The sequence below is a fragment of the Brassica napus genome, unplaced genomic scaffold (genome assembly GCF_020379485.1).
Source record: "Brassica napus cultivar Da-Ae unplaced genomic scaffold, Da-Ae ScsIHWf_2579;HRSCAF=3327, whole genome shotgun sequence".
NCBI classification, from domain to species: domain Eukaryota; kingdom Viridiplantae; phylum Streptophyta; class Magnoliopsida; order Brassicales; family Brassicaceae; genus Brassica; species Brassica napus.
Window position 1 is genome coordinate 1 of NW_026015889.1, and position 13,084 is coordinate 13,084.

At 30.0% G+C, this 13,084-nt stretch overlaps 1 protein-coding gene across 4 annotated transcripts; it reads left to right on the forward strand.

Annotated features, from left to right (window-relative positions):
- Positions 1-253: 253 nt before the first annotated feature.
- Positions 254-1,869, forward strand: LOC125601469. 4 transcript variants are annotated; one of them, XR_007334257.1, is made up of 3 exons: positions 254-385; positions 475-1,165; positions 1,612-1,869. XR_007334257.1 is itself a non-coding variant. In XM_048773641.1 (2 exons), exon 2 carries the CDS (start codon positions 565-567, stop codon positions 1,042-1,044), a length of 480 nt encoding a protein of 159 aa, XP_048629598.1. In that variant the 5' UTR covers positions 255-385; positions 475-564; the 3' UTR covers positions 1,045-1,383. The 4 variants fall into 4 exon arrangements, 1 of the variants encoding a protein (XP_048629598.1); XR_007334256.1 differs by having other exon boundaries at positions 1,618-1,869; XR_007334258.1 differs by having other exon boundaries at positions 1,626-1,869.
- Positions 1,870-13,084: the final 11,215 nt, after the last annotated feature.

The following is a 13,084-nucleotide window of genomic DNA, read 5'->3' on the forward strand; positions in this document are numbered from 1 at the left end:
CACGCGACGCCCAACTGCATTACATGATAGGACTAGGGACAGTGACGATGACGAAGTTCACGACAGGGATTTGACCTTGCTGGTTTGGCTAATAACTGAACAGTTTAGATACAAACATGCAAGAGAATAATGGTGCTGAGGAGGTAATGTTAATATCTTTGATTAGTATTTTCTTAAAACATTTTGGCTGGATCTAAATCCCACCTTTCTGGTTTCAGGAGCATGGTTCCAATGACAGAGACGAAGGGTACTCGTTGTAAATATATTTGGTGTCTCATGACATAGTATAGTCCTGACTGTGACATATTTTGTAGGATGTCTACTTTGATGACGAGTCTGCTGAAGTTGTTGTATCATCTCTAAGGCTTGGTGATGAACAGGCCAAGTAAGCTTCCACATCTGATTTATTCAAACCAACATTGAATGGTTTTGTTGCTTCTAAACCAATGGAATGATTATTTGTTCTTGGTGCAGCAATTTATTCGCAAACTCGAACTGTTCACTTTCCAAGGAGATGAGTTGGGTGAGAACACAGGAGCAGGGGGGATTCCCTCGGAGGAAGCAATGGAAGATGTAAGCTTGGATGAAACTTCCGGTAATGGAGATGAAGAAGACTGTTTGATTACGGAAAGCAAGAACCCTTTTGTGGCCACAGCTTCAACCTCAGAAGCAGTCTCTGTAGACAGCATACCTGGAGGTATCGAGATCGATGAAGATGTGGTTTCGGATGAATCGTCACCCGAAAGGGTTGAACGTGGAGATGCTTCTTCTCCCACTGCACAGGTCAAAGATCCGTTTCCTGAAGTTGACGTCAAGATGCCTGATGTGAGAGTCCCAAACGGTTCTTCATCCTCAGAAGGTGAGATTAGCCCGAGATCACCGCCTGTGCCTTCATTGTTTGAAAAAGACGTTGAGTTTTGTGGGCGTGGAGCCAGAAGGAACCGAGAGGGCAATGGATCAAGCTCTCAAGGAAGGGATAGTGGGAGAAGCAGGGCCAATGAAGAGGAGCAGCACCACAGCTTCTCCGGGAAAGGAGAGCTCTGATGAGAATATGCAGCAGGAGTACAACGACACTAACTACTGGAAGATCGATCAGGAGGTGGCCGTGGTTGAATGATGATGTGGGCATATCGTTGTCTGCAGGACTACCTAGCAGAAAGGGAAGGTACGTGTGAATGTACAGTACTACTAAGTCATCTTTTATTTTATTTTTGGGAATATTTTCTCCAAGTGACTGATTTGCTCGTTTAGGTTCTTACAAATTTGAATGCTTTTGCTATATCCCTGTCAAGGATTATTTTACAAATTTGGATGCTTTTGCTATATACCTTCTTGTGTCTTTTATTACGTTTGAAATATTAAATCTGGGACTCTTGTTATAAAGACTTTCGTGAGGGTTGGGTTGCACTTTCTTGGTAATAAAAACTGAAAATCTTGTCTGGATATGGTTTTGACAACAATGGTGGCCGATTCGTGCAACTAAATAGGGAAACAGCAATGTCTAAAAATTAATCTGAGATAAAACGGAATAACAACAACACAATATATGAGTGTTAAAAGAGCTACTATGAAGGGAACAACTTATGCTCATTCTATGACCCGTCTCAAAAGCTGCAGCTGGACAGGTGAACGTTGTTATTGATCGAGCCCGTGAAGCAGTGGCGGGAATGAGTGACGTCTAAATGGGGATCAGTTCTGAAGGATATGTCCTTGTATCCGGTTTGAATAATTATTTTACATGCATATATATATGTGTGTGACTTTTGAGGTTGAAATTAGCAAACAAATATGGATTTACCTTTTGTTTTTGAAATCTTTGAAATATGTAACTAAAACTGATTTAGTTTTTAAAGCAATGGATTAAAAATATTTTTTGGAAACATGAATAGGATATATGTTTGTAATATTCTATCTTAAAATTTGTTTATATCTATACTATACTAAAAGCTCTTATTCTAGAGCTCTAAGACTGTCCACCTAGGATGGGAAATTCAGGCCAATCAAAATATTTTATTTTGACATGTCACCATTAATGAAACAAAGTGGACTTTTCTATAGGTTCTTTTAAAATTCATATAAGCTCTTTTAAAATTATCTTTTGCCCATCAGAACCCACGCCTTCGATCTTCCGCGACTTCCCTTTTCCGCGACTCTTTCCAGACGCTTGCACTTCATCTTCTCCAAATTATGTTTTTTTTCTCAATAAATAATGATGTTAAATATTTTATCACATGCGAAGAAACTCGAAGCAGAAGAATCAAAACCCAAGAACGAAGCAGAGACCATACAAGAGAATAACAACCCGAGGAAAGAAGTGTTCGTGATCAAACACCAGAGGAGCCACGAGCGATCCAAGACGACGAAGACAGGTCCGAAGGACTCAACAGCTTCCAAGGAGAAATGAACCGGTACTACTACAAACCAGATTCCAGCCGATGTCGACGCGATACTGATCTAGAGCGGAAGACTAAGCCAGAGCAACTCCGCCGCGGCGGCAAAAACCAAGAGGTATTCTGTATCCAAGAGGAGCTTCGACTTCGACAAGAATGGCGACGCAGACAAAGCCGATGCGGAAGACGGAGGAGAGGAAGAAGAAGCCGAGTTGCAGCGGAGAGTCGCGTCGGGAGCGGAAGAGACGGACTCTGAGCAGCATCGGGAGCGGAAGAGACGGACTCCTAGCAGGGAGAGGGAGGACTCGAAGAGTTACCGATCGGGGAGTAGGGAGAGAGGAAGCGGTAAGCAGACAGACGAAGCAGATCTCCGGAGAGAAGATCGGAGACGACGAACCCTAATAACGGCATTGGCAGTTCTGTAAATTCGAGTAACAACAACAACAATATACCTGCCAAGTTCGTTTCGGTTCCTGCAACGGATAAAGAGAAGAGAAGCATCAACAACAACACAGATGCGTCTATTAAAAGGGTTGCTGTCAAGAGAAACATGGCGTCTCCAAGGTCTCAGTCGCCTGCAAGAGCGGCGTCTCCTAGAGCTCAGTCTCCGGCGAGAGTTATCAACCACTCCTAAAGGTTAAAGCTTTAATTCTTTTCCAGAATTTTTGATCCTGATGGTAAATTGATTTCTCTTATGTCAACCGTCTTAACTGGTTCAAGATTCCATTTTTACAGAAATCTGCAAAAGTGTCGCCTACACGTGTTCGAACCTAAAGGTGTGGTCCATAAAAGAGATTTAGATAAGTTTTGCAAAGCTCTCATCTTTTTTAATTGAGCAGTGAATCTGGCATTGTTGTAATCTTCTTACTCTGATTCTATTGAAAACCATTTCTTATACAGATGTTCTTCGCACCAACACGAGAAATTGGTACGACAGCTACACGAGTTTATGTATTCTTATCTCTTGAAAAAGACTATTCACCATGTTTCTACAATGCTGAAGAGGGTACCTCTTAAGCCGAGAAAAAAACTATAGTCTCCTGATTCCCACGTTAATGTATGTTTAATATCTCCAAATCTCTGTCAAGCATATATTTGTGCTCAATATCTTGAATGTGTTTTAACTTACTAACAAAATGTGTAAACTGGCTTACTTTGTGATAATTAATTTTTTAGGGACAGATGAACTGGTCAATGGAACATAGCCAGCTTGAGCCTAAGACTGAGCTTTGATAGAGGAACGAAATGTACTGATACACAATTCTTCTCTTTTTGACGCAATTGTTTGATTTGTCAAGGGTGTTTGAGCATTTGAGATCTTGAACAAGATTTATCCTTCATGAATAACTTTTACCTCCCACTTATTTATTTGCTTGCCACCGACTGATTCTATTGTTATGTGAACGTGTAGTTTCATACACTTCTGCACCATTTGGAGATTATATTGCTTCTCCACTACTACTAAATATACATGGTTACAAAAAGCTTTTCCTGCAAACTAGAGTAATGTACTCAATTTTGATTCATCTCAATGGTCAATGTGTCTCTGAAGGTGGTTCAAATAAGTCTGCTGAAAATGGGTTTATGACAGGAGGTGGCTGTAATAGCTCGAGCAGCAGAGTAGGAAGACAAACCTGGTAATTTATTATTAATCTTTTCTGAATGTACACATTATTGAGTATTGAATAAATTTGGAGGGGATAATGTCACCAGAACTTGATGTCAAATTCGATTATCATTATTTGCCTGATTCAAGGTCCAAGCTGTGGAGTAGAAGTTGTAATGCGGCTCTGGAGACAAATCGGTGTTGGGTAGATAAGGTATTGAATTAGTTTTGGGTAAGCGGAAATGGTTGTTCAACTGTATACTAATATTTGTATGTTTGACTCCAACCGTTGAACATGAACGGAATGTCTTAAACACCTGAAAAGAAGTAAGTCACAAGATTCATACACCACAGAAGAAGTAAGACACAAGAGTTGGAAGTGGTGACGACAATGTAAGAAAAAAAATTAAAAGAATATTTGTAATGGAAAGATTAAAAAAGTTTCTACGGTTGTGTGTGTTCCTGAGGATTCGGTTTGGTGTGTTTTGTTTTCATTGCGAAAATGGTGCGCTTAGTAAAATGCAAATATAGAGATGGAACGATTTTCAAATTAAAATTAGTTATTCAAAGCTTAGCTGAAGTAGCAGTTGTTATGTATATAAAAATAAATTTCTAATGGGTTCTTAAAAGATAGTTGTATACAATACGATTTACATTACATATACGACTGAATATAATTCCAAGTGTTGATTATATTCACTAAGTTCAATGTTAAAAAAATTCATAAAGCCACTTAAAAAATATACATATTCATAACCAATTTTTAAGGATTAAGTGTATGTATTTTCTTGAGCCCTCATATAATATTTAAACTGAAATTATTCATATATACAATAAAAATTACTTTCTCCGTTTTCTAATAGATGAGGTTTTAGAGATTTTTTTTCCAAACTATATACCGTTTTTAATTTTTAATATGAAATTTATTATTTTATGATGGTTTTTCATATTTTCTAATATTATAAAATATATAGAGAAACAACTAAATGTTTTTTAATTTATGTGCATAAATACAAAACATCAAGAAATACAAACAGAAAGAACATAATACATTTATTCATGTATAATTTAAATTTATAACTATTTATATTTTACTCTTATCATTTGTAGATGTTACTGTTAAGAACTAAATAAGAGTCATGCATTTTGGTTTAATATTTATATTATTCCTTGCTACGTACCAGCATAATAAAAATTAGAATATTCTTTAAAATAGTTATTAATTTAGATTATATACTTAGTTAAATATAAATTCTTTACAATTTAGTTTTAATACTGACATTTTAAACAATTTTTTTAATAAAAAATCTTTCCACACAAAACAAATTGAAATATTTAAAAATATAGGAGTTAAGTAAAAAATGCAAGTTTAGTGATTTAAAATAAGTTTTATCAAATTATTTATTATTTTACTTTTTTTCACCATCCCATACATATTCAGATAGTAAAAAAAATATGCTTCACTCATATTTAAAACAAACTAATATTAATATTCTCATTTATATATATGTGTAATATATATGTATTAAATATAATGATATTTGCATAAACCCGGGCGTAGCCCGGGCAAAATCTCTAGTATTTTATAATAGTGTCTAAATAATGGTCAGATTGGTGATGATTCTAATGTTTTTTCGTTTAATTCAAGGGAAATTGTATTGTGTAACGTTCTCCAATTAATAATTCACTTCACAGTTAAATTTTTTTTTAATTGTGATATTCAACGTATTTTGTATCTTGTATACCAAACACCATTTATATCTACCGGTTCAACCTCTTCAACTTATTTTCTCAGTTTATTGTTTGAGTCTCAAAATTCTTTGATCTATAATTATGTTGACATATTTCTCTGCACTTAAATTGAATCAATAAGAAAGTGTAACATAACTTTTTTTAGTCTCTATCAGCGAATGTACTTTTTCTTATATCACCTATGATTTTTTTTGTTAGACTATCACCGTCGTTACCAATCAGATTCAGTGGTTGTCTCCATACTCTGTTTTGTTCTCAGAAAAGCGTCGATAAGTTTAGAAAACAAAGAAAAAAATAAACTCGCGGACTATATTATTTCTTTGGAATAGAACAATTTCTTATATTTCAGATTTGATACTTCTATTTTGTTATTTTGTGATTGTTTATAATATAAAATTCATTTTATGTGGATGTTGGACAATTGTTACAAAGATCAATACGATCTTTTATCATAAGGTCCAATTGTCTTCTTTTCATTCGATCATTATATACCATTTATAGAAGTGTATACTATTTCTTGTACAAAAAAAAAATACTACAATACTGTATATTTTCAAATTTTGATTTGATTTAAAATAGGGTTACAGATTATATTTGGGTTTATGGTTAGATTAGAATTTAGGGTTATTTAAAAGTTGGGATTGGGATTGGAGTATAATTTAGTATTTCAGATTGTGAATATGGTTGGAGGCCTATTCAACGACATTACATGATATAATAGTAAGCAGTGGTGTTTAACTATTTGACTTCCTAACTATACAATATTCAGCAAAAAAAAGTTTTAGTATAGTACAAAAGGAAGTTTTAGTATAATACAATCAAGCTTTTTGCTAACCACATATGTTATATTCGTTGTCAAATATATTTGCTTTTACCGTTTATTTTCTACGCACATGGTTAGAACGGGAAAGAAAAAAAACATTAATGTTATCCATTAAATAATGTCAAAATAATGTTATATTCTTAATATTGTTCCCAATTGGTTAGTTCGCAAATTAACCCTTAATTCAATAGGAAATTTAATAACTGTAACAAAAAGAAAATTAATATGAAAAATTTACCAATTCAATGAATGGCTGAAACTTCATGGATGTAAAGTTTGAATTGACCTATGTAACACTAACGATGGAACCCACTTCCCTTGTCCTTTTTAATTCCAACCCGACAAGGTACAAATTATTCGCAGAAGAAAAAGTTTGACCTTATTACCCTTGTTTCCCATACCAAATTTACACATTTATTTCTGCTTGGGCTCACACGGTGAATCGAATCTTATGAACATAGTTCTTTCTTTGGTCTCTTCCCTTAACAAAGTATTAGATGCTAATCCGCGCGCATGCACGTAGTGAGTTTTTATAATAATTTCATTAAATGGTTTTAACATTTTGCAAAATTGCAATCTTTATCGATTGTAAAATGACGAATACAATATTGGTCTCTTAAATATATCATCGTTGTTAAAAAATTAATGTATTACAACTCATTTTAATTATTTTTAAGACTTCATACGCACAAAAAATTAAGTTTTACGGCTGACACAAAACACCAAAACCAAATAAGCAATATCGATTGTATAATTACGAAAGAGGATTAGGTTTTATGTTCTCGATTTGTTTACTATTGACTCTCCATAAATGATTTCATTTTCTACCTCTAAAAAATTGTGGTTCCGTTCTCGTCTCTGATTCTTTGATATGAATTTAGTTTATTTTTTAACTTTTTCTGTGAATTCGGTGAATTACATAAGTGTCAATTTAAAAAGATAGACATCTGTAAAAATTAGTTCTACTCCAAATACATATCTAAGAATCAAAATTTTGAAAAAAATCACCGGCAAACTCTATTAACAGGTTAGTGTTCAAATCTAATACAAATATTATTTACTGACACTTCCTACTCATATGATTTTTTAACATTTGTATATTTGCTATAACCAAAATATGAACCGTTAATCACAAAACTTTTAATATGAATTTTTTCAACAGAAATTTAAAAATTTAAATATTAAGATCTCAAAAAATTTTCACTGCAAATTTTGAAATTAACATATTTTTATATGGTATATAATTAAGCTTGTCCTGTGGGAATGCTGTTAAAGGGTGATGTCCTGGGTTCGAGGCTCACCAACAACCTAATTATGGAGTTAGTGAGAACTCATAATAGAGGGGTTGGGGTCGGCGCGCTGCAGCGCTGTGAGCCTGGGGCCCAAAGGGCGGGTAGTTCCCACGGGGCAGGTTGTCACAAAAAAGTCGACTTTTTTGTGACAACCCGCCCCGTGGGAACTACCTGCCCCATGGCCCCAGGCTCACAGCGCTGCAGCGCACCGACCCCAACCCCTCCATTATGAGTCCTCTCTGACTTCATAATTAGGTTGTTGGTGAGACTCGAACCCATGTCCTCACCCTTTAACAGCATTCCCACAGGACAAGCTGTCACCAATTTATCTGCATATATTTAATATATATATTTAATATATAATATATATATTAATATATAATATGAATATCTATTAATGAGATTTCATATTCATACGACTTATTAGGGCTGAGCATTTTATCCGATACTCAAATCCGTATCTCAATCCGATCCGAAAATCCAAACCGAAGTAGCAAAATACCCGAACGGTTATTGAATTCGGAAAAATTGGATATCCAAACCCAAACAGGTAATATCCGAATCCAAACGGGTAATATCCGAACTCGAATTGATATTCGAAGATAACCAAACATAAGTATACTTAATTTTATATTTCTAGTTTACTTCTCTTATTTTATTCAAAATATATATATTAATGATGCACATTGTTCAAAACTAGATAATATACATATAACTATGGACAAAATCCTTTGCTACTCACTTAAAATACACATCAAACTCTTGTTTCTTGCATTAACAAAGTTGCATCTAAAATTTTTAAAAAACAACTAAATTAGTGTGTTTCTATTTTTTAAATTTTATCTCCAAACCTATTAATAGTATATTTCAAATACAAAAAAAACTTAAACAATAAATAAATTATTTATTTTTCTTCAAATTTAATCTGACCCAAAATATCTGAATCCAAACATAAAATACCCAAACCCGACACGAAGTGTAGAAATACCCGAACGGTTTCTATACCTTTATACTGAAATACTCAAAATTCAAAATACCTAATACGAACCAGGACAGATACACACGAACGCCCACCACTACGATATATGATCATTTGTATCTTGTTTGAACAAAAAAAAGTTAAACCATTGATCACAAAATTTTCAATTTAGGATTTTTACCATTTTTAGTAATATATAGTCGTTTTTTTTTAAATTCAAAATATAACATATAAGAAAAAATCTATTTTTTTTATTATATGTTTAATGTAATTGTTTAATTTATTTTAATAATATAAAATTAAAAAAAAAGAGGACACAAAATTTGTTATCAAATATGTATTACTCATAACCATTAATTGTCATATACCCATATACTAGGTAAACCCGCGCCTTGCACGGGATGAACATTATATATATAAATTATTATATATTATATGTTTATAACATATTATGAAATAATAAATATATATTGAATAATTAAAAAGTCATTATCTACTACTTATATAATTAAATTGGTGCGAACATATAAATAAATTTTATAAATCGAAAAAATATTTTTCTATTTGATATGATATATAATTAAATTTAAATGATAGTAACATATATATGATATATTTTAATATTAATATTTATTAAATTATGCTTTTTGCTCATATTTTTTTATCATTTGTATCTGTTATAGCAAAAAGTCTAAATTAGTGATAACAAAATTTTCACTGTGGGATTAATGGTTTAAGTAATTTTTAATATTTAAAAATTAAGTTGTCAATATTTTTTCAAATTTTTTATCAAAAGAATGTTCAAAGTAAATTTCAAAATTAAAATATTTATGTATTTTTATAGCATATAGTTTAATTTAAAATGATATATATATTTATATCTTTTATTTTTGATACTTATTAAATGAGACTTTCAACTTATATTATTTTTTAATTATTTGTATCATGTCATAACAAAAAATTTTAAATCATAGATCACAAAATTTGAATGTGAAAGTTTTAACAGTTTTAGTAATTTATACTCGTTTTTAAAATTTTAAAATATAATATATAAATTATATTTTTAATTTTTATTATATGGTTACTATGATTGTTTAATTTATTTTGATAGCTTAAAATTAAACAAATATAATTATAATACACACTTATTCTTATCAAATCTTTATTATTCAAAATCATTAATTGTCATATATACTTTAGCCACATTAGGCAATTCCGTAATCTTATTTAAGGAAATAATGAAGCACATTAATAATGTATTTATTATGGTTTAATAAAATTTATTATATATTTAGATGGACCAACCTATTTCTCTAAAGATTCTAAGAATTATTCTAGTGATGATACGTGGCTACAAAAAAATGTTGCAATGCTTCTCAAATAATATATAAGGGATATGTTAATTATATTAGGTAATTCCGTAGCTTTTATTTAAGGAAATAACAATATTTTTTTGTAGACTAATATTTAATTTGATAGTTAGTTAAAAAAATCATACTATATGTTTACATGGACCAACTTATTTTTCTAAGTATTCTAAGAATCATCCTCGTGATGACACGTGGCTACAAAAACATGTTGTAATGCTCTAGGATTAATATATATGGAATTACTTATTTCACCAGTTCGGGTAATATTTAAATCCAAACGAGTAATATCCAAACCCGAATGGATATCCGAAGATAACCAAACATAAGTATACTTAACCCTATATTTCTAATTTACTTCTTTTATTTTATTCAAAATATTTATATTATGCTTATTGCTCAAAATTAGATAATATGTATATAGTTATGGATAAATTTATTTGCTACTCACTTAAAATATATATCAAGCTCTTGTTTCTTGCATTAACAAAAGTTGCATCTAAAACGTAAAAGCAACAACTAACTTAGTGTCTTTCTATTTTTAAAGTGTTATCTCCAAACCTATTAATAGTTTAATTTTATAAAAATTAGGAAACCAAATAAGTTAAAATATATTTTAAATATAAAAAACTTAAACAATGAATCATTTATTTATTTTTTTTCTTCAAAATTTAAATATCTGAACCCGGCCCAAAATATGTGAACCCGAACATATAATATCCGAACCCGACTCGAAGTGTAGAAATATCTAAACGGGTTTTATACGTTTATACAGAAAACCCGATACGAACCCGAACGTGTATCTGAACGCCACCCTTACGATATATGATCATCATTTGTATCTTGCTTGAACAAAAAAAAAGTTAAATCATTGATCACAAATTTTAATGTGGGACTTTTACAATTTTTAATAATTTATAGTCGTTTTTGATAACATGTAAGAAAAAATCTAATTTTTTTTATTAATGCTTAATGTGATTGTTTAATTTCTTTAATAGTATAAAATTAAACAAAAAAGAGAGAGGTTAGAAAAATTGTTATCAAATATGTATTATTCATAATCATTAATTGTCATATATACATTAACCATATTAGGTAATTCCGTAGTTTTTATTTAAGGAAAGAAAAAATATTCTTTTGTACACTACTAAATAATTTGATAGTTAATTTAATAAAAAATATATATATGCTTATATGCACCAACTTATATTTCTAACAATTCTAAAAAGCATTCTCGTGATGACACGTGGCTACGAAAATATGTTGTAATGCTCCAAAATTAATATATAGGGGATAAGCTTTTAAATTAATTGTTTTAGGGTATGAATGGTGACTAAAGAATGAAAATGAATTCCTCAACATTCCTAAGAAATTTTACTATTTATAAAGAATATTTTTTTCTCTTCATTCCTTTTTATATTTTTATTGCAGAGAAATATTGAATAAATTTGTTCCTCACTAAATATGATAAGGAATCATTATTCTTCATCATTCCTATAATATTATTTTTTTTCTGTTCTTTTCCTATCTGTTCCCAATGTTTCTGTAATGGTTACTAGTTAGACCCTAGTTTATTTTCAGCGAAGCTTAATTTGCGATTATTATCTTTATATAAAAGAGACTAGTGTTTTTTTCCGTACACATGTACGGATATAAATATTTACAAAGTCAAATAAATTATTATAACTAATTAATATATGAACTACATTTAAATTATTTTATACTGTAAATGCATAAAGTATCATTTAAATAATATTATTTTATGTTTAGTTAGACTTGTGATTCTATATAATATTTAGTCGGTTCGGTTATGATACATGATTGATTTGGTTATTTTTATTATATGTACATTAGATTGCAAGAATTTTTTGTATTAAAACCAATTATGTTTTTAAATATACTAAGATTAATGTTGTTAGTTATTATACTAAAGTGTTGTTAATTATTATACTAAGACTAATATATTTTTGAAATTTCTTAAATTAAAATTGGTTGAAATCTATATGTACTAAGATTAATATTTATCTTGAAAAAAAATAAAAACAAAAAGAACATGAAGAATTGATAGGTTTGGAGTTGTATAACCAAACAAACATACAATCTATTATATTATGTAAACACTTTTTTATTTATCTATTCAATTTAAAAAAAGAATAATTTTAAATAAAATTAAAATAGTTAGAAAATATCACTTTTAATAATAATATAGTATTGTATTTTTATTTATTAAAATATATCAACCATCTTAGGTATGTAACTTTGTACACTATTTTAGTTCATTAAAGCTATTAATTATGTTAGTTAAAAGAATATTTTCTTTTGTTTATTTAAAACATTGGTTGATAGAAAGCATAAATTAAATTCTAACTATATATATCTTATTAAAGTAGAAGTACCTTTAGTATTTGTTTGGAAACATGGATAGTAGTAACAAAATAAATATAATGCTGTTTTGAAACATGGATAACAGTAAGTTAAGAAAAAAAAGTAATGGTTTATGCTATTAAAAAAATTGGAAGTTCATTACATGGAGTATTAAAAAGTAATAGGATTATGTTACGTGATATAAATATTCAAAATAATAATTTAAAATTAATTTATATCAAAAAAATTCATTCAAAAATACATATATTCAAAAATTGGTTTTTACTAACATATTTTCTAATATATATAAGAAAAATACAATACAAAGTCCAATTTCAAACATCAACTTAAATTATAGCTTTTATATTTCACATTGAAATTTAAAAATATAATATATGTCATTATTTATATGATTGTATGTAAAAAATATTATTAATTATAAGATTACTTATTTGATGGTACATATAAAATACAATTAATTATATGATATCACATATTTTTGTAACCTATG